Source organism: Ictalurus punctatus, chromosome 4 (genome assembly GCF_001660625.3).
Source record: "Ictalurus punctatus breed USDA103 chromosome 4, Coco_2.0, whole genome shotgun sequence".
NCBI lineage: Eukaryota > Metazoa > Chordata > Actinopteri > Siluriformes > Ictaluridae > Ictalurus > Ictalurus punctatus.
Genome location: NC_071284.1, coordinates 5,148,509 through 5,169,586, shown reverse-complemented (window position 1 = coordinate 5,169,586; position 21,078 = coordinate 5,148,509). Strand labels below are relative to the sequence as shown.

The 21,078-nt window shown below is 37.7% G+C and overlaps 1 protein-coding gene across 1 annotated transcript in view; it reads left to right on the top strand.

Moving 5' to 3' along the window:
• The window catches only part of insyn1 (inhibitory synaptic factor 1), a 76,198-nt gene extending 56,283 nt beyond the window's left edge, over positions 1–19,915 (top strand). The window contains exon 4 of the mRNA XM_017465249.3: positions 18,766–19,915. Within this exon, the coding sequence (XP_017320738.1) occupies positions 18,766–19,566 (801 nt within the window). The 3' untranslated portion in view covers positions 19,567–19,915. The remainder of the gene's footprint in view (positions 1–18,765) is intronic.
• The last annotated feature ends 1,163 nt before the right edge of the window (positions 19,916–21,078 follow it).

Sequence of the window (21,078 nt, the reverse complement as noted above, 5' to 3'; positions counted from 1 at the left end):
TGGGGTAATTTATTGGCCGATGATGGATGGGGTTTATGCGATGCAAAATCTGTACTGAATTTACATACTATTTAAAATGTCAAACAAGTCAAACCTGAGGTCAGCTCATCTCTTTAAAAAACAGGAATAAATTCATCCCAATGCTTGAATCTGTTTGGTGAGAAAGTGTTGATTAATTTTCTATAACAGCAGTTCGCACAGTAGTTCGGCCACCATGCAAATCACAGCTGTATAATAACGTGCCGATTCTAATATGGTATCATTTCTATAGTAACTTATACAGCGACTTATATGGCTTAACATAACAAGCTATGTTTTTTTTTTTTTTTCCGTCTTATAAATAGTCAAGAGAGGAAAAAAAAAGACGGTGTGATAAGTGAGTGACTATTTGAAGCTGCCGCAATGTAATACAGTGGAAGCAACAACATTAAATTTAACTATAAATGTATAAAACATTTTGTTCTTTAATCCAAAACACTTAAATGTTTGGAAATTGCTGAGGTATAAGAGGAATAAAACACTCCAGGACCCAAATGTATTCTTGTCCTTCTACGCTCGTGTAGATTTCAAAATCTTAGGACATATTATCCAGTAAGACAATACAGAATTATTAAACTAATAATTACGTTACATGTGTGAATCCTTTGAGTTTCAGATGGTTAAGACTTCAAACAGTGTTTGGAATCAAAAAGTACAATAATGATTAATGATTTGAAAGGAAGAACAATGCTTTGAAGATTATGTTTAATTATATATATATATATATATATATATATATATATATATATATATATATATATATATATATATATATATACATATATACACAAGACACTAAGAGCTCCATCGACACATTCGCTTTCATTTAGTAACAAAACAAAAAAAACACTAGTTCATTTCAAGTATAAATTGGAATGGTTGTTCCCTTTGTTTTTAAAGCAGAGGGATGTCATACCAAATATATACTTATACAAGCAATTTACCCATTTACACATGGTAAAACAACAATGAGATTTTTTTTCCTAAATGGATTATACACAATAAAATCCCTAGTGTTGAATTAACACCCAGAGTGTTCATTTGAGTCCAATGGACTTATATAAACTGTCACGGTTCAAAGATGGATACGGAAACAATCGCAGATTTCAAACATTTAATAAACAAACAGACAAAAACAACAAAGACACAATAACACGAGGCAAAATACTGTGGCAAAACCAAACATCGACGCGTAGACAAAAGCATGGAAAGACAATTCCGTGAGACAAAGAAGCAGTGCAAACAGTGGCGATATATATGGGTGCTCGTTAAACAAAAACGAGATACAGGTGCAGGTGGTCATGTGACAGTAATATGGTGCAGTGGCTGCTGGGAAATGAAGTCCAGAGATACCTCCTTCATATATGACATAAGCACTGTAGGGTGTAAATTCAACACAGTATGCTGATCGATCGGGTTGTAGCTCATTGAAAAATGCAGCAATGCCAGTAAAAAAAAAAAATGCACTATTATAAATCTAGAACCAAAATCATTTTACTCAGTCCCCAGATGAGAAGAAAAAAACTGAAAGAAAAAGAAGAATCACTGATTAATTCAATGCCAAGCGTGTGACAGTAATCTGAGCTGCACTGAAACAATCTCACAGGGGCTCCGTCTTTGAAACCCGTTAATTTCACCACAGTTAAAGCAGCATTAGTGAAGTTTTTCAAGCCTGTGATCTTTTTCTATCTCATGCCATCTGATCACTGGGTTTCCAGTGACATTTTATATCAGACTGCCATACAAGTAAGTGTCTGACAGATATCCGACCTGTGTAACAATTATTAACACTTTTGAAGATAGTTTAATTCTATAATGTATGAGTAATTTAAAGTTGAATGATGACTATCGCTAGAGCTACTCTATCAATGATATTATTCCAATAAGAACCTCAAGTTTTCAATAATACAGTATTCTATCACAGTATGGCTGAATTCTCAAACCTGATTGGTCAGCTGGAATGCATGTCACAGACAGTAGTTCTGGCTGTAACATGAACTAGAGGTGTATATTAGTGCTCTAATTTTTCCATAGTAATAGTTTATACACAGGGACTCATATGGCAAATGCTCCACATAATGTAAGACTAATCTAAAAATGTGTTGTTTAACAAAGAAAAATGCACGATTGTTGATGTTGTGACTTTTTTGTTTTAGGAGACATTTATTTAACATTTATGGAAGGCGTCTCAAGTGTCAGTGCTCCATAACAGTCATGATGCTTTGTAAAGTTTCCTAACAGAGAGAGATTAGTGATGGAATCTCTGTTTACTGTGGCTATAAAGTAAATAATAACAGGAACTAACTTGTCTCGCTGACATTCCACGACATTAAGCCTAACTATAAACTATTAGCGTGATGTGTCATTCATTAATAAATGAAACGTTGGAATTATTGGCAATCTCCGTGGTGTAAGCAGAATAACCATGTGAATATTATATACACTCAGGTGGTGTGATACCACCCCAAAGTGCATTACGCTTGTATAACAGCACGTCGGTTACACATTGAATTGCCAATACATCTAAGAAACAATCACGAAATCAACCAAACTAAAGCTGGAATGTTCTGCATGGCAGAGTGGACCATCATCCCTCTATGTATCTTCAACCTTGATAAGTTTGGAAGGGTGCCAATAGTTGCTGATAGTTGTATTGTGTTAAAATAAAATGAAATCGCACACTAAACGGTTTAATATGAAAATATTACTTATTGAGTCTGTATGTGTTACTATTTGTTATTTTTGCTTATTTGAATGAAAGTTACAACTAATTCTGGAGGTGAAGATAGATAGATAGATAGATAGATAGATAGATAGATAGATAGATAGATAGATAGATAGATAGATAGATAGATAGATAGATAGACAAACATATACAATATGTTATATTATATAGTTATATAAGTTTTATAGAGAAACAAGTTATAGCAGCTAAAAAAAAAAAGATCAGTTAATAAAGTTAATAACGTATACAAATGCAGCTTATTGAGAAACCACAAAGCAGAAAAGTCCTCTGTCCCAAAGTCATTCAAATGGAGGAAAATTGACTTCCTGTAACACAACGCTGACTCTGGAGACCCCATCCATGAATGTTACATAAACATCTGCTTAGAGAAAGCTTCATCATAACAATGATACACATTTTTGTTTGTTAAATAATAGCATTTATCTTTTGGCATAATTTATGATTCTGTGAATGAGTTGTTACTATAGAAACAATAACATATTACAACATGTATTAATATAAACCTGAATCACACGTGTTATAGAAAATAAATGAACACCTTCTGACCAATCAGATTGAAGAATTCAACAACGCTGTAGTATAAATACTAAACAAGCCTATATTATTATTACTCTCATGACGATATACAGTATAACAAAATTCTATGAAGAACATATTCGTATTCATATGTTTCCACTGACTGTTAGTAAATGTTTTGCTGACTCCTTCTGTTTTACAATCTGACCTTCCACATAATAATCATCATTGATTGTGAATTTTTGTTTTAAGGTATGCAGCTTATAAAGCTTGCGGAGGCCTTGACTTCAAAAGAGGCAAATAAAAAAAAAAAATAATAATAAAATGAGAAATAATAAATAATAATAAAAAAAAAAATGTATCAGCCATGCCTCCCAAAACAACTGAGCAGCTCTGTGAATATAAAAATAAATTGCATAAATTGTTTCTCCCTGGGCTTCGGTATTTCCACTTTGCCATGGTTGAGCTGGCTTCGTTTGTTGGGTAATGATATATGAAACTTAAAACGGCACAATAAAACTGAATGGGAAAGGGGTGCCATTAAAACGGCACTGCAGGCCAAGGGAAGAGAAGAAAATGCAGAGAAATGCCAGAGTCCAATTGATCCACTGCCCTATACTGGACAGAGAGAGAATAAGTGACTGAAAAAAGAAAGCGAGAATAAGAGAGAAGAAGTGCTGCAATGTCGCTGTAGTGATTATTCTATTTTAAGGGCATGCTTTGCCCTTTGAAGAACTGTGGCTCGAATATGAATATGTTGTGCTGTAAGAAAAGGTTGTTAAACTTTGTGAAACTAACATCAAATGATAACAAATGAAATTTTAATGTTTTGAATTAGCGAGTGTCTTATATTACCTGGTGCTCGGCTGACCAGTGTAGAGCTAACTTTTTTGTACTTTCGGCAAAAGAGCTTTTACCATACTCCATAAACATTGCATAATACGCTCTTCATTTGTTCTTTAATGTTCAGCGATTCGGGTTTTCTGAGTACCTGAGCACAAAAAAAAAAAATTACTTTTGCTGTACTGCAAGCATTATTCTTCTTTCCAGGCCGTGGCCTCGGGCTGCTTAGCCACAGCGTTTGCATATTTATGGCCAAACACAACCTTTCCTCAACATATTGTAAGGTCTAAACCTGATTAATTAGTTTCTATTTCAGCCTCTGCAAGTTTTACAGTGGTCCCTAGACACGTAATGCAAATCCTGGCTTTCTTTCTCATGAGAGATTTACTAGAATTAGAGGGATGATATATGATATATCACTACAACTTGTATCATGATCAGAAAATATGGATAGTATTTTACATCATGGTTCATCATTAATGTGAAAATTCTAATATAGTTTCTATAGTAACAACTCATTCACAGGAATTTATATCCACGGTGGACGCTGAACAAAATCTGAGTAGAAAAATAAATGTACAATTGTTGGCAACTGTGACATTATTACCAGAGATGCTCATTATTTATTTCACAAACCAATAAAAACAATGTGTCACTTTGTTAATATTACTGTATATATGGTGAATTAACGGAGACGTTTAATATGTATTGATGTTAACTATTGAACATATTAGTGATGGTGACCTCAAAAGATATGTGTCATTGATATGTCGTTTAAAACATTTTTCCAATCATTTTTAATAAACTAATGAAGGCAAATAGCAAACGTCTTAACTTAGCTGAAAAAAAAATATTTTAGCTATTGTCTTTTGGCTATTGTCTGAACCAAATAATCGACTATTGCAATTGAATAATTATATACAGTATCTGAATAACCGATCGATTGACACCAACATGACATAGTTATACATATATGACATAGTTATTAACTATATATACGTAAATAGTTACTATATATGAAATAGATACATGGCATAGTTACAGTATATAACTATACAGTATATAGACATATAGTTATATGAATGACTAACCTCCACCTGCCTGAGGCCATTATGCTTCCTTCGAGTCTTCTCCATAGCTCGACTTGACCCAGGATCTCCCAGGATCCCTCAGGACTCTTCTTTGTATTAGCACCCAAGTGGTAACTGAACTTCCCTTGAATACTCAAACTGCTGAGTCACTGATTATGTTCAAAAGAAGACTGAAAAGCAAGCAACTTTTTACTAGCTCGTCGTTCTAACTCCTGTTAGGATGTGTTTTGTTCATGTAACCAAAACTTAACCTCCTACACTACAATGAACTGCTCATAGTTCCACATTTTCTCACTTTTAGAACATCAGCTTATTCATTTTGCATTGCTTATTGTATAGTCACTGCATGATAAGCCTTAGGTTCTGTAAATATAAAGAAACGTAAGAGGTTAATGTGATTTTTATTTCTCTGTTTATTTCTTTTTTTTTTCACTTGGTTTGCTTTTGTGTCAAGCTCTTAGCAGGCAATGTGACATATTCTAAATAAAACAAATATATATATTTTTTTTTTCAATCTTAAAACAAAACAAAACAAACAAAAAAAAACAGTACTGAGTTATATCGTTGGAGTGCAGAGAATTTTATGCCATTCCATAAAATACTTTATACCACAGCAATTCTTGAATCTGATTGGTCAGAAGATGTTGGTTCATTTTCTATAACAGCAGCTCTGACACTAGTGATGTAAATGGTGGTTTATATTATTCCAATATGTTATCATTTCTAGAGTAACAGCTGATACTGATGAGTAACACTGGGATTTGTATGGCAGACACGCCATAATCTAAGCCTAATAATAAATGGATGTTGTTATTTATCTAAGAAAAATAATGTTAAACATTTGTTTATATGGTGAAGCTTTCTGTAAGGAGATTTTTACTTAACACTGGAAGGAGTCTTCAGTGTCCGCGCTTTGTAACAACCTGTAAGTCTTCAGGAAGGGTTTATTTTGTGTATTTCACTTTTTTGGTAACATGACAAGTCGGAAGGGAAGGGGTACCTCAGTGGTTAAGATGTTGGACTACTGATCAGAAAGTCATGAATTCAAATCACAGCACTACCAAGCTGCCACTAGTTGGCCCTTGAGCAAGGACTTAACCCTCAAATGTTCAGATGTATAAATGAAATAAATGTAAGTCGCTCTGGATAAGGGCATCTGCCAAATGCCATCCATGTACATGACAAACTGAGAGAGAGAGAGTACTGTAGGAATGAATGTTTATAGCTGCTATAACCTATATAATTGCTATAAGTGGTAACAAGAACTAACTTTTTTTGAGAAATATAAGAGGAATAAAACATGTCAGAATGTACTGTTATTCGAAAATAATCAACTACAAGGTGATAACAGGAACTCTGCTTCAAGTCAGGCTGCATCACATGATTGATTGTCATTGATTATTTTCCTAGGCAAGCATGCCCCATACTGTTCTATTTCTTAATCAGTACTGTACTGTATATGAGGCCACATCCATCTGCACCTAAAGGAATGGTTTGTCCCACATTGGCTTCTGTTGCATGAAGCAAATATTAATTTGCATCTGTGCTCTGTTGGTGCTTTTTCCCCTAGAGTAGCAGATGATTTGACATAAACTCTAACAATCAATGTGTAACTCATTTCTTGTACACGTGATGTGATTTGAAATCTGACCTCAATGCTCAGCTAACGTAACTGCAAATTGGAAACGATTCAAGTCATGTGATAAGTTACAGAGGTTAATGTTCAGGTTAAGAACGGAGTTAGCATTCATACGTTTCTGCCAAAATTTTGCTAGGTTGTTCTTGTTTGTTCAGATGTTATGTGTGCTTCAACAACTATATAAAGCCACAGCAGTTATTCTACTGTTCGTTTAAAAATCAGTTAGTAAACCAATTCATATTGACCTACCACCCTCTCTCCCTCTCTCTCTCTCTCTCTCTCTCTCTCTCTCTCTCTCTCAACTCACCCATGCCAATCTCTCTTACTGGGAAATATGCGGAAGGTTTTAAAAGCTGATGAATGTGTCAGGGGAAAGGAAATGCATGCGAATTCATTAGTGACAATGAGGTCTTATTAAGTCTTTCCTTACACACTCCCACATCTTGCTTCCAATTTTCTTCACTACACACTGTGAATCTGAGAGAAGTGCAGTAAAAGCTCTGGACCACAGAGACAGGGCAGTCGATTTCCCTGTAATGTATAATTCACTCTTTTTTTAAAGCCATCATTCAATGCATATATTAACCCTACTGTTTCTTCAAACATGAAAAAATCCAAAATCAGTAGCTAAGGGTAAACACATTGCAAGAAAAAAAACAAACAAACAAACAAAACGGTACGGGATATCGTCCGATCATTCCCGTTAACCACTGCTGTTTGACGATAGTATTACTGAGGGAGTGGTCAAGCATACATAATGCATGTTGTGTACATGTGATGTCATTACAGTGGAAAGGTTACAAGTTGGCTGTAGCTGCTAGTCACTAGCATTAGCATTTTTTTTTTTTTTCAAATTAACTACCATTTAACAAGTGGTTCAAGTAAAACCTTGAACTCAGGACAGTAAATAAACCTAACAACTGAGTAGCTGTACCTAAGGGGATTATAGAATGAACCCTTTACTGCATGGTGTTGCAGCAGTTATCTCCAATATTTGATAGGCAATAATACAACACTGCTATTTCCCCATGTAACTGTGCATTCATGAGTTCATGAAAAGGCACCAAGCTTCTCCAACAGTATATTTAAATTGTTTCACATTTTCCCCCAAGAAGAACTGTTGTAATTTCAGACATTTTGAAATTGTACCTTATTTTCAAAATATTATGTTTCAAGAGAAAGAAATTAATAATTCAAGAAAAAGAATGAAAAAGATCCATCCATCCATCCATCTTCTATACCGCTTATCCTTCCTTCAGGGTCGCAGGGAGACCTGGAGACTATCTAAGGGAGCATCGGGCACAAGGCGGGGTACACCCTGGAAAGGGTGCCAATCCATCGCAGGGCACAATCACATACACACTCACACACCCATTCATACACTACAGACACTTTGGACATGCCAGTCAACCTACCACGCATGTCTTTGGACTGGGGGAGGAAACCGGAGTACCCGGAGAAAACCCCCACAGCACGGGGAGAACATGCAAACTCCGCACACACAGGGCCACGGTGGGAATCGAACCCCCGTCCCTGGAGGTGTGTGGCGAACGTGTGCTAACCACTAAGCCACCATGCACCGAATGAAAAAGATTTTCTTATGTATTTTGAGTGAGTACATCCATCCACGTACCTTTTACAACTGTAATCACTTTCTAGAAGATACAACTTTTACTTGCTTACTAAGTGGCAAAGAAACTCTGCAACTTAAAGTCTGGAAAATATAATAATTGGACTTGCAATTTCATACATTTTCTGTTATTTTAGACTATATGATACTTTCCATCATTTCACATTTGTTGCCAGACATCAACAACGTACCAACTTGAACTAATTCAAGTAATAAAAATCAATTTAAAAAAAACATTTTTTTTTTTATAAGTAAATGGAATAATTCATGCAGTAGAGGGTTAAATAACACACACACACACACACACATTCTCTGTGTTGAACAGCAACAGACATACTTTAAATTCTTGTATAGTGAAGTCGACCTGATAAAGTTAAACCCATGCTCATGTTTTGGAAGGGACAAGGGAAGCTAAAGATGCATCAGAGAAAGATGTTCAGTTGCTCTGCTCTGAATTCAGCTAACATAAGCTGTTAAAATATATAAGAAAAGGAAACACATAACAGATAGAGATACAGCAGAATTTATTTTTGCCATGCTTAAAGCTGCAGACACACTACATTTTCCAACAGACATTTCAATTATCCGCCATCGAAGTAGTTGATGAATTCCGATACTACTTTCAATCATCCCAAGTCTAGCGAGGTCATTCTCAAAATACGGTGACTTTCTGACCAAAAATGTTGAAATTTATAACAGTGGTTTGATGTTAATATTTCACAATTGGGACTGTATTGAAATCATGTTTGAACGAATAACCAATATGATTGCTCTTTAATGTGGTGCCATTACATAAGTCACTGGAGTTATACATGCCATAAGCACAGGCTGTTATGACAGTGGCAGTAAAACCACTGACAAATTTCCATTAAGGATATATTTTCCAAGATGGCGTCAACAGGATCAAAGTACACATCATTAATTACACCAGCATCAATAAATAGTTATATTTTTAGGAAGAACATTGTACAGGAAGATGGAAAAGTAGCTCCGATGACGCATCTAAATTATCCACAAGAAAAAAAAAAGAAAAAAAAAGTTTAGAAGTAAATTATTTACTTGTACAGTGTGAAGGAAAACAGCGGTGCTCGTTAAAATGGCCGCTCATTCTTCTCAATTTTTGACCCTAGAAGCACTTCTGCACCTTTTTGTGATTTCAAAATATGAGTTGTTAAAATAGCCAAGACCAATCCAATGAAATGCAAACACAACGCATATGGTTTCAATTATTTGTATAATTGTAAAAGTATTCTATTCTGATAATTTACATATTTAATCTACAGCAGTAAGACTTGCCGTACTGTGGGACAAGCTATTTTTCCAGCACTTGGCACTTATATATACACCATAATAAAGAACTGAACCATTTTTATAGCTTAGGAACCTTTAACGTTATACAATGACATCTGTTATCTGGAGCTTCTGGAAAATTCTTCAGCTATGTCAACGATGTCTGTAAAGATAAGAGTCAGATTTATCATCATATTTTGAGGATAACTATAGGATAATCAGCCGGAAGAGGATTCATTCAGTTCTCATGTAACTAACCATCTAGTTGTAAATCATTTTAGCAAAATGAATTATTTTCTAGCTTTTTGCTTTTATGCTTCAGAAATACAAAAATACAGATCGTAAGCCTTTTATTTCTCACTCCTCCTGAACCCATGACTCAGGGGTCAGGACTCTCCTCCTACTACACACACACACACACACACACACACACACACACACACACACACACACACACACACACACACACACACACACACACACACACACACACACACACACACACACACACATAAACCCACAGTGTTCGCATACTGAGAGTAGGAGAGAAACTCACAGAGCCTGAGTCATTTGCATAGTGTTGGTGTGAATGTAATGTGAACCTCTGTACTGATTAGGATAAAAATGGACAAATTTTCTAATTCTTTGCTTCTTTGGCATGTTTCTAAAATTAACAAATGTAATACAATATACAACTGTACAAATACTATTATTATTATTATTATTATTATTATTATTATTGCTGTTGTTGTCATTTTATAATAAAAATTATCATTATTATTATACAACAACAACAACAACAACAAAGGCTAAAATAATGATCATCATCATCATAATTTTTAGTCAGTTAACAAAATGTATGTATTTTTATTTTTTTTTAATTATCCCTGTAAAATATTTTAATGGACAGATATCTTGTTTTCACATCATTTCCTTTTTTAAAAATGTTATTTATTCATTTATTCAGTAACTAATGCAAATTTGTCAGCATTACAATAAAAGCATTACACAATATGTAAAGTAAGAACTGTCTCATTCTTAACAACTAACAACTTGTCCTGGTAGCGTGGAACAACACTACCCATTAGCCCTTGCAGATCACATGAGCTTGTGACATGCCTCACTAATCACCCTTACCTGTGTCTGGTTATGCCTTTTTAAGCAACCTATTTAAGTTCTGTTGGCTATGGGTGTGTCTCACTCAGCTCCATAGTTCAGTAATCAGGGCACTGATCAGGGAGTCGGCCATTTTAAGGGCTGTCTCAATAGCAAAATCCTTCCAGTACACTGGAATGTTTGCGCCCTAAAAAAAATCCCACAATGCACCACAAAAACCAGGGAACATCAATGCTCACTGTGTTCCCTTTTTTTTTATTTAAAATCTCCAATAGCTAGCTTACAATCCTGCTTGGAGTACCATGACAGAAATGTGTGAGATTAAGCTAACAAATTTATATGACATATAATGTCAAAAAGATATCAGTCCTGCCTGTTGATGATGAATGCCAGTGGTGATGTTGCGAGTACCAGGTTACGTTGCTGGAAATTGAATCATCAGTGTCCCCATGTGTAGTGAGCCAGGGTCCTTAACAGTGCCCAATCTTGTGCACACCATATACTGATTCACGACCTAGGAAGCTTATTGAGACAGATCTTATGTGTTTATTGGTCTAGCTTTTGTCATGTTTCACCCATGTTGTGGTTTGTTTCTCATCTAGAGTCCCAGATGTTCCTGCTTACAGTCTTGTTTTGGTTATTTAAATAAAAAGCCTGCACTTGCATCCATCCCCAACTATCATTCCTGACACAACTTACACAGAATTACTATTCCTTATGTGATGGAAGCTTGTTCATTGTTAGTGGAATGGTGCTGGTTTTTCATCATGAATGAAATCATTCTCAATCATTAAGAACATGCAAGAAACTATATTTTGCCATGACCTTCTTAGGCTTTGAGCATTGACTTAATGCGTAGCCTACTTTAAACCTCCTGCAGGTTCAGAGTAATGTAAAAGGATTTCAACACTCACTACCATCTGCATACTTCCATTAATAACCAGCAAACCCACATCCTGAAATAGCCAAACCCATATTTAAAGATAGCCTTACCCATATCTATAGCAGTGGCCCACATATAATAACTGGGAGCTGTACTGTGCAAGTTCTCAAACGCTACCAGGATCCAGGGAAATACAGGCAAAAATAATGGCCTGTTTTGACAAGCAATTAGGAGTAGTGCAATCTGTATACAGCGGATCAGACACTCTGTGGCAAATCCACGCTGCTCAAGCCGGCTGATACCCGATGCCCATTACCCACTAACGTTCTGACTCTGCCTTTGATTAGCAGGCTGTCGAGAGGCCTGTTAACGCACTCGTCACAATGGTGTTTTCTTTTTTCTCCTTTTTTTAAGAATCCTCACATCCACGCTAAGGTCTTGGCTGAAGTGCAATTTTGGAGGTGAGATGAAAAAGAAGGAGTTGTGTTCTTAATGAACGCGCTGGCCGGTACTCCGATGTACGACATGATAATTAGCCGCTAATGGTCAGAAGGACCACTTCAAAGACCCAATTTATTTATACCAAAGCCAAGTGCGAGTGATGTGTCTAACCAGGCCTCGATAAGGCTCCTTCCTATACATGCTCTATGAGCAGCATCTGTTTCTCTATCTCGCTCTCTTCTCTCATTCCCACATACACACTTATAGAGAGTACCCCCTCTAAAACTCATCAGAAAATAATTGAAAAACGCACAGAAGTACACACTTTCTACAAGGAGACTCCATAATCAACTAAAGACCTTCTCCACATTTTGAACCGGCAGTAATGGAGTATCCTTGCAGCTCAGAAAAATATGGAGGATGATGAATTCCCCTCAGCGGGATATAATAAACAGTACAGAGGAAGAGTCAACAGAGTCCGCTCTGCTTGGGCACGGGGGAAAAATAGAGTGAAATTGAGCAGAGAAAGCCACGGAAAGCTCTAAGAAGACAACAGGGATACAGTAGGAGTGAAAGTTGCTTAAATGCTGTTTGCAGGGATGTTATTTCGGAGTCAGCATGCAAAAAAAAAGTGACCATAATCATGTTCAGTTTCTAATTATCGTGGATAGGATGTTCAGTTTTTAGTTAGGTTCTGAGAAAAATCACACCAGAGGCTGGATATTATATAAAGAATCATAAAATAAATAAATAAATAAAACTTTGCTTGAAAACTTTCTTTTAATGTCTACTGGGACGTGGTGATGTCTCTCCGAGGAAGGCGAAATGCACTCCACCTACAGAATTCCTTCAGTTCAAGAAGAAATGTGATTAAGAGTGACAAAAGACGTTCAAATCATGACATCAGCACAAAGATGATGCGCAAAACAAATCCCGAAGTACTACTTATCTTTTTTTTTCCCCATCGAAATTTAATAAGTCATGATCATCAACAAATTTCCCATATTTAAATCCTGTTCAAATAAATGCAGTCTCCTTGATCGGGATGATCTTTAAATAATATCTAGCGTGGCTTGATTAGCTTGTCGCACCTGCATCTTCAGCGGCGCATGGTGGCTTAGTTATTAGCACGTTCACCTCACACCTCCAGGGTCGAGGGTTCGATTTCCACCGTGGCCCTGTGTTTGCGGAGTTTGCATGTTCTCCCCGTGCTGCGGGGGTTTTCTCCGGGTACTCCGGTTTCCTCCCCAGTCCAAAGACATGCATGGTAGGTTGATTGGTATGTCTAAGGTGTCCATAGTGTATGAATGGGTGAGTGAGTGTGTATGTGATTGGCACCCTGTCCAGGGTGTACCCCGCCTTGTGCCCGATCATCCCTGGGATAGGCTCCAGGTTCCCCATGACCCTGAAAAGGATAAGCGGTATAGAAGATGGATGAACGGACCTGTATCTTCACACATGCACACTTCATCACATTTCTGGCTTCGAATTATAAGATTTCGCATACAGGAAGGAATCCCACGGTTCCAGCAGACCTCAGGTCATAAAGTCAGTGAAGAGATCAGCATTAAGCAGATCATGGTGAATAAATACTCTTTCTCTATCTCGCTGTCATATACAATAGAAAGGTTAAAGGATACAGCATATTAAGCATACACATTAACGTTCTTTTAAACATTATATTTTAAGGCATGCATTAAATGTGTTTAAAATGTGGAAAATCAACAGGGTTGTGAGTTTATTTTGTTGGTTACAATGTAGATCTATTTGAAAGAAAAAAAAAACTGTAAAAATCATAATTAGGAAATCGTAGCACGTGTGTGGCATCTTAGGAGAAATTTCAAGAAAAAAAAAAAAAAAAAAAAACATCCAGAGAAGTGGTGCATCTTATTTTTGTGTCTGAACTAAAAAATGAGACTGAAGGGGAAAAGATTCACCACTGTGGAAGAAATCCAGAAAAAAAAAAAACACAGGAGGCTCTAAACATCATGATGGAAGATGACTACCGCAAGAGATGTTTCCAGGAATGGCAGAAATGCTGGGACAAGTGTATCCCATCACAAGGAGAGTACTTTGAATGGGATTAAAGGAGAAATACCGTAAATTTTATAACACTAGTTTTTGTTGTTTTTTTTTAAAAAAACTCCTCGTAAATCATGAACCCTCTCTGCTATGCTTCCCAGACTCCTAGGGATCCCACAACTCATAAGAAGTGCATGAAGAGCATGACGTATATAGTGTCGTAGCTATTGTTTCAGGGGCACCAGTGGGTTACGTTCACAGATCACTGCTGCCAATGCCATTTTGCAGCCGTCTTAGTCAGAGTGTCAACTGCCACTCTCAGTTACAGCAGCCTGCACTTGCCCCAAATGGTGGAAAGAGGCCGCCTCCACTCTGACCCGCAATTACCCGACCCAATCTTTGCAGATGGAGCTCAGCTGGAGTCACACTCAGACAACTACACACACATACACATACACACAGCACAGCAAGGACATGAAGCTGCACATTTCACTGCACAAAGAGGTCCCGGAAACCTCACACGTCGTGTACTTTACTATCAGGATGTAAGATCGGTTAAAAAAAAAATGTTGAATTTCTTTATTTCTAAAGGTGTTAATCTTAGCTAATGCTCGTCTGTTTTTAGAATAACTAACATTCTGCTACAATTTCATCCTATTAGGTTACTTAACCATTAGTATTCCTTGGCTCGTTGTATTTATATCTCTTTCCAAGCTTCACATGTGGCCTGAAAGCTCTTCTCATGCAGCCTGGTGCCATATAATTTACCTCACACTGTACAGTATTTACGTATTTCTCAGAGCCAGAGGATGAGAAGGATGAGGATTTTTTTTTTTTTTTCCACCACCATCAATAATCCAGCTGCAATCTCCACCATTTTAGGGGATGGGGGCCGACAAAAGGTTGTGATTTTTAGTCTATAGAATGCAATTACGGTTGCAGGTCCTCATGGTGTTCCTTCCATTTGAGTCACTCTGTGTCCCTTTGCTAATGACTTGTTCCTGATGTGTTCAGTCATCCTTTTTGCACTTGGGCAATCTGTTTACCCAATAATTTACTCCATAGCCTTCCCGCGCAGTGTGCCTCTTGAAGGGGAAAAAAAGCTCAGGAATTTCTTCTCATTGTAGCTCTGATAAGCCCATCTGTGACCTAGAAAGCTTTAGCATCCCCTTTAAGCTTTTGGCACTGTTATCTAGCTGAATTGCTGGTGGAGCTGCAGGCTATGTTATAGTACGGGTGCAAGGGCAAAGCTGAATGCATGCTCATTTGTGTGATTTGGTTTTATCCCGGGAAAACACTGCATGCCGACGTAATTTCTATGCTGAGTTGGGTTTCTAGAGAAAGAATAAATGCACTTGCATGGCTCGCCAGAGAAATTTGGTACATTCTACAGTACTTTAGAAAAAAAAAAAAATGTGACGCTGGTGGTGCTTGGTCCTTATTTGTTTTTGTGCTGTTTGAGTAGATTATGATAATGTTATTAAATGGAGCTTTATCGTGACTGACAGTTCACTTAGTCCAGGCAAAATGTGTTATTGTGTTACTGTAGTAATTAATAATAGAAATAGTGTGAGTCAGGATGGACCAGACGAGTAGAAAATTAGGTCACTGTTTTGATTGACAGAGGATTGGGAAATCATTCTGAAACTGTAAGCTTTTGGACCTTGTGAAAATTCACTGATTAAATTAAATCCTTTTTGGGGGGAGATTAGTATTTTGCAAACAAACCTGCCATATACTGTAACATCGGTTCTTAAAACAATTACTTGTCTGAAATGGAAGAGAATTAGAACCATCCTCTAGGCCAGGGATAATCAACTGGCCAACCATGTTCTGCAAGTGGACCCAGAAAGTATTTCAGCAGACCAGACTGAGTACTTGAAAAATTACTGTAGCACAGCAGGTCACCATATCAAGTTAAAAAAAAAAAAAAAAAACTGTCCATAATTCAGTGATGGTTCTGTCCTTGGTTCGAGTTCTTAACCAGCTCGGCTATTGTAGAAGATCATCTGTTCCAGAGTCTAGGGTTCCATCCTAATCTCAGGTTACTGTCTGTGTGGAGTTTTGGTTGTTCTTTCCATGTTTATGTGGGTTTCTTCTAGGTTCTCCAGTTTCCTCCCACTTTAAATTGCCACTATGTTTGAATGTGTGCCCATAGTGCCATGTAATGGACTGGCACCCTGACTATGATAAAAGTACTTTCTGAAGATGAATGAATGACTGAATGAGCACATCAGACTCAAGACTAGCTACCAGGTTAGAGACAATAGGAAAGGAAGGGGTGAGCTTTCAGATATTTTCAAAGATTTTTAATTATATTTACCCCTCTCTGGTCATCTAAAACAGGTTAAGATGAATGTACAAAGAAGTAGAACTCTTAAAAAGTAAGAAGTAGAGAGACAGAGTTAAAGAGAGCGCTCGCTAGTGGTTGGGAAATGAACAAATTTGGAAGAAAATTTGGAAAAATCTACACAGCTTTTACAATTTTTTACCGAAGCACTTCATGTGATTTAAAAAAAAAAAGAGATCATGTTTAAATATGAATAGATTACGACGTATGGGTTTATTCTCCGTGTGTCAAATTCACAACTCATTTGTCTCATCAGTTCATAGTACATGGTGCTAGGTAAAAGTCATAGCGTGAAGTGCGAGTACAAAACAAAACATACCTACATTAAATTGACTTATTTATAGCCACAACCGAATCAGCCTCCTTTTCCACATGACTCTCATTTAAACATGGCCAGACCAATGTTCTATACACTGCCAAACAAATACTATCAATAGCAGTCCTCATCAAACAATGAAGCGACTGTCTCCACAAGCTACAGAGATTTTCTCTGGCAGCCAAATGATGAACAAGTAATTCCCTGTTGATGTTCTTTGTTTGTCTTTTGACTGTTATACAGTGTCTATGTGCATAAACCGTATTAAAAGCACATTGAGTGATTATAGACTCAGAGGAGACAAACGCACGGCAGCCATTCATCTGTTAAATCAGTCAGAAAATCACTGATTTAACACATCACTGAAAAGTCAGTGATCAGTGATACATTGTGCGTTTTCTAATCTGTACTGTGGCATAGGCAGAGAGATTGTAATTGCTCTTTTAAAGGCACTTTTCTTGGGGAACAAATTGGGACTTTCCTTCCTAGAGCCAGATTGTTTGAGATTCAAATCATTTCTGTCATTAATAGGCAAAAGCCTTCCATAAGTAGCAAGAATATTAACCAGACTGAAAATTTACAATCATGCATACGTAAACCTCTGTTTAACATGTTTCCTGCATTCCCAGATAGAATCGGGATGTGGGCCACATCAGGCAGTGATGCGCCACTGCTGGCCTTCTTTTGGCCCAGACAAAATGGATATGAGCCTGACGTGGCCCACATGTAAAATAGCAGATATGGCCCAAATATCCCAAATCACATGTGGGCCTTTTTAGGCAAAGATGCGGTGCTCACTGCAATGTGCAATCTGGATGTAACTCTAAAGTGTCCCATGTGGTAAGTAGGGAATATGACCCAAATATCACAAATCAAATGTGGCCCACCTTTGGGGGGAAATGTGGCACATTCGGCATTGCTATAGCTTGCATGTGGCCCAAATCTGGCAAACAGCAGCAGACCGCCCAAGTGCCATCATTCCATGCAGCATGTGGGTGGGGAGTGTCAGGTGTGGGCCAGAGCAGTTTTGCTGTCTGGGTTATTTCTATTTACTATAACACCTTCATATTGAAAGAATACTGGAAGTAATGACATGCTTTGAGCCCTTAACTATCTAAAAACCCTTGATGAACTAAGAGTTCTAAGAGAGTGTAAGTCTTTCTACCTTCATACCAAACTGGCCACAGGTGACTACATGGGTCTTTGGATGGGGTGATTTCTTATAATGTTTGATACACAAACATAAAGGGTTCTCCTCTGTTGCCAATCCAAAGAACCCTTCTGTGTACTGGATGAAACCTGTCTAAGAGCGTGGGTCACAGGACTTTGAAAACTCGGGAAGAAGGAAGCAGGAAGTCAATAAAAGTAAGAAATTATGTTAGGATCACCAAGCACCTTGTAGCTTTTCGCCAAAGTGGACATACATGAGAACAGACTGTATTTATAGTCCCAGCCTTTAATTCCTTTCTTTCTATTTGGGATTGACACTGTCCCATTGATGATGACTAGTTTGTGGTGTTTGCTATTCACCCTTTTTGCACTTAGGCCTTACATTTGACCAATAATACCAAAGCACAAATGACTAGAATATAGAAATAGGACAAGAACGAAAGGAGTTGAAACTAGGACAAAAAAATTGGGATTATAAGACCTTAGTAAATTTCTACCAAAATGGATGCTGGTGTGAACAGTAATCAATAATTAAAGTGCTTGGTAATGCAAGGTTGAAGCCAAGGCATGTTTTCAAGATATTATTCTACTGAGAATGAAATGTGTAAATAACAATTGCCTAGGATATATTGCCCAACTCTGATCATTGATCCGTCTTTTTTTTTTGTGCCAGGTGGTGGGTCAGATTGACAAGCTCACAGCGGACTTTGACTTCGACCCAGAGCCAGATGAATGGACAGTGGCAACAGCGAGCAGCACATCGAGTAGTGAACGTGGCCTCACTGAGGCCTTCAGGCTCGACTTCCTCAGCCACGATGTGCTTTCCGACGCCTGGGATTTCTGCGGCTATCGTAAAATGGCTCGGGAAGAAGATGAGTTGCTGGAAGAGGAAGAGCCGGGGAGCTCTGCCTCGGCCACACCTACACCCATGGTCAACACATATTCGCAGATGAACGGTGGTCTCCCAATCCCCAACGGACCTCTGATGGTCACTCCGGACTCTTCCAGCGAGGAGGCATCAAGTTCCACGCACAGTCAGAAAACATCACGCACCTCCGGGACGAGAGAACGGGTTCGCTTCAGCGACAAGGTCCTCTACCATGCACTTTGCTGTGATGATGACGATGAAGATGAACCAGAGGAGGAGGAAGGAGGAGAGGATGAAGATAAAGTGGACTGCGGGATGCCAGACACAGACAGCGAGCCAAGCCCTCTGGCTTCTTCGCCTATCCCTCCTCTCTCATCCTCCAAGTGCTCAACCACTCTTCACAAATGGCGGGAAACCTCTTCGGCGGGACCATCGCCCGTTAAGATGGCCATGCTCGGGCCACACACGCTGCCTAGGAAGGGTCCATTAAAAGCAGGCAGCAGGAAAAAACTGCTGCGCAACAGCAGCACTCAGACAGTATCAGACAAAAGCACGCAAACAGTATTGCCATACATCCCAGCGAAACAGAAAAGCAAAGAGCCCTAAGGAGAACTTAAACAGAAAAAGCAAAGCAAACTGAAAGAATACTAGAGTGACCCTATACTATTTAATATCAAATACATAGATACTAGATTAAGACACAAATTAATAAATGAATTACTAAATAAATAAATAATATATGGGAAAACAGTCTGACTTTGAAGTCATTCTACAGCTCAGGAAGTAAGCAATGGTCCAATTTTAAAACATAGTGCACACTTTTGTGGAAAGAATCTCATGTTTTGATTCAATAATCTTCATATACCTATAAAGGTCCTCTACTACTATGCCTGCTATGCATCATGAATAATTGCGAGTCATGCTTAAACGCCATATTCAGAGTTGGGTTCTGCATGTCTAGTGAGGAATTAATACTGAATTTGTGCACGTTGCTATTCAGATCTCAGAGATAACTACTACGAAACACTACTCACAACAATTAAGCCATTTTGTTATTCCAAATTTGCAGTTATTAATATGATTATTATAACTAGGACTACTCAAGCAGCATACTACTCATGGCAGTGTACTAGACTCTATCAAATGTTTATTTCAATGCTTGTCATTTTCTCATGCATATATCATCATATTTCTATTTGGGTTTTTTTTTGTTTGTTTGTTTTTCATTTTTATTCATCTACTGTTTTTATGTTGTATTTTAATGTATTACATTTTACAGTGGAGAAAAACATCATATTCTCCATTCCACATTTCCTAGAAACGATTTTTTGGGTTTAAAGGCAACCCCAATGGATAACTCCATTTCAAATGGTTCTACTCAAGAAAAGTCTGGTAACCTTTCAGATGCCAATTGAACGCAAGTAGTTTTAATTATTTCAGTGGTCCACCTAGAAAATCACCTTAAGTACCAAAGTAACCTGATTCTAAACACGAGTAACTTTTCCTACATAAATATTGGCATACTGTTATCATTTAACCTTCTCTGAATACAACCCATACTGCACAACTCAGTATAATACACTTTTTTATTTTTAAATTTTAAGTGGTCATACTTAGCTGTCATCTAACAAGTACGTATATCATTGGTATTATGCGCACTGAGCATATTGCAGTATATTATCCTGAGCACTGACTTATGAAAAGTAAGCTGACCTTAGACCATTGCTTTTGCCCTTGTTTTTTTTATAAACCATCCCAGTAATGAATCCCTTCATCTACAGCTGAGTTTCAAAGTGGTTAGAGGGGTGAATAACTGTATTTTTGAGTGCGTCCTCTCCTCTGTGACATTTAGCCACCATCACCCCCCCACACACACACACACAAACACACACACACACACACACACACACACACACACACACACACCCGTCCTCTCCATGAAGTAGTAGGCCAAGGTTGTTGGGGGTGATGACTTAAAACCCAGAGCACAAAGCTGAGATGCAAAAGGTTATGTCTGTCCATTTGGTGGCCCAGTGGGGAGTTGCGACTCAATAGTACTGTGTTTTATTCACAGGGATGATGCCAATAGCGTCCAATCGATAGCGTTGGTTCAAGGCC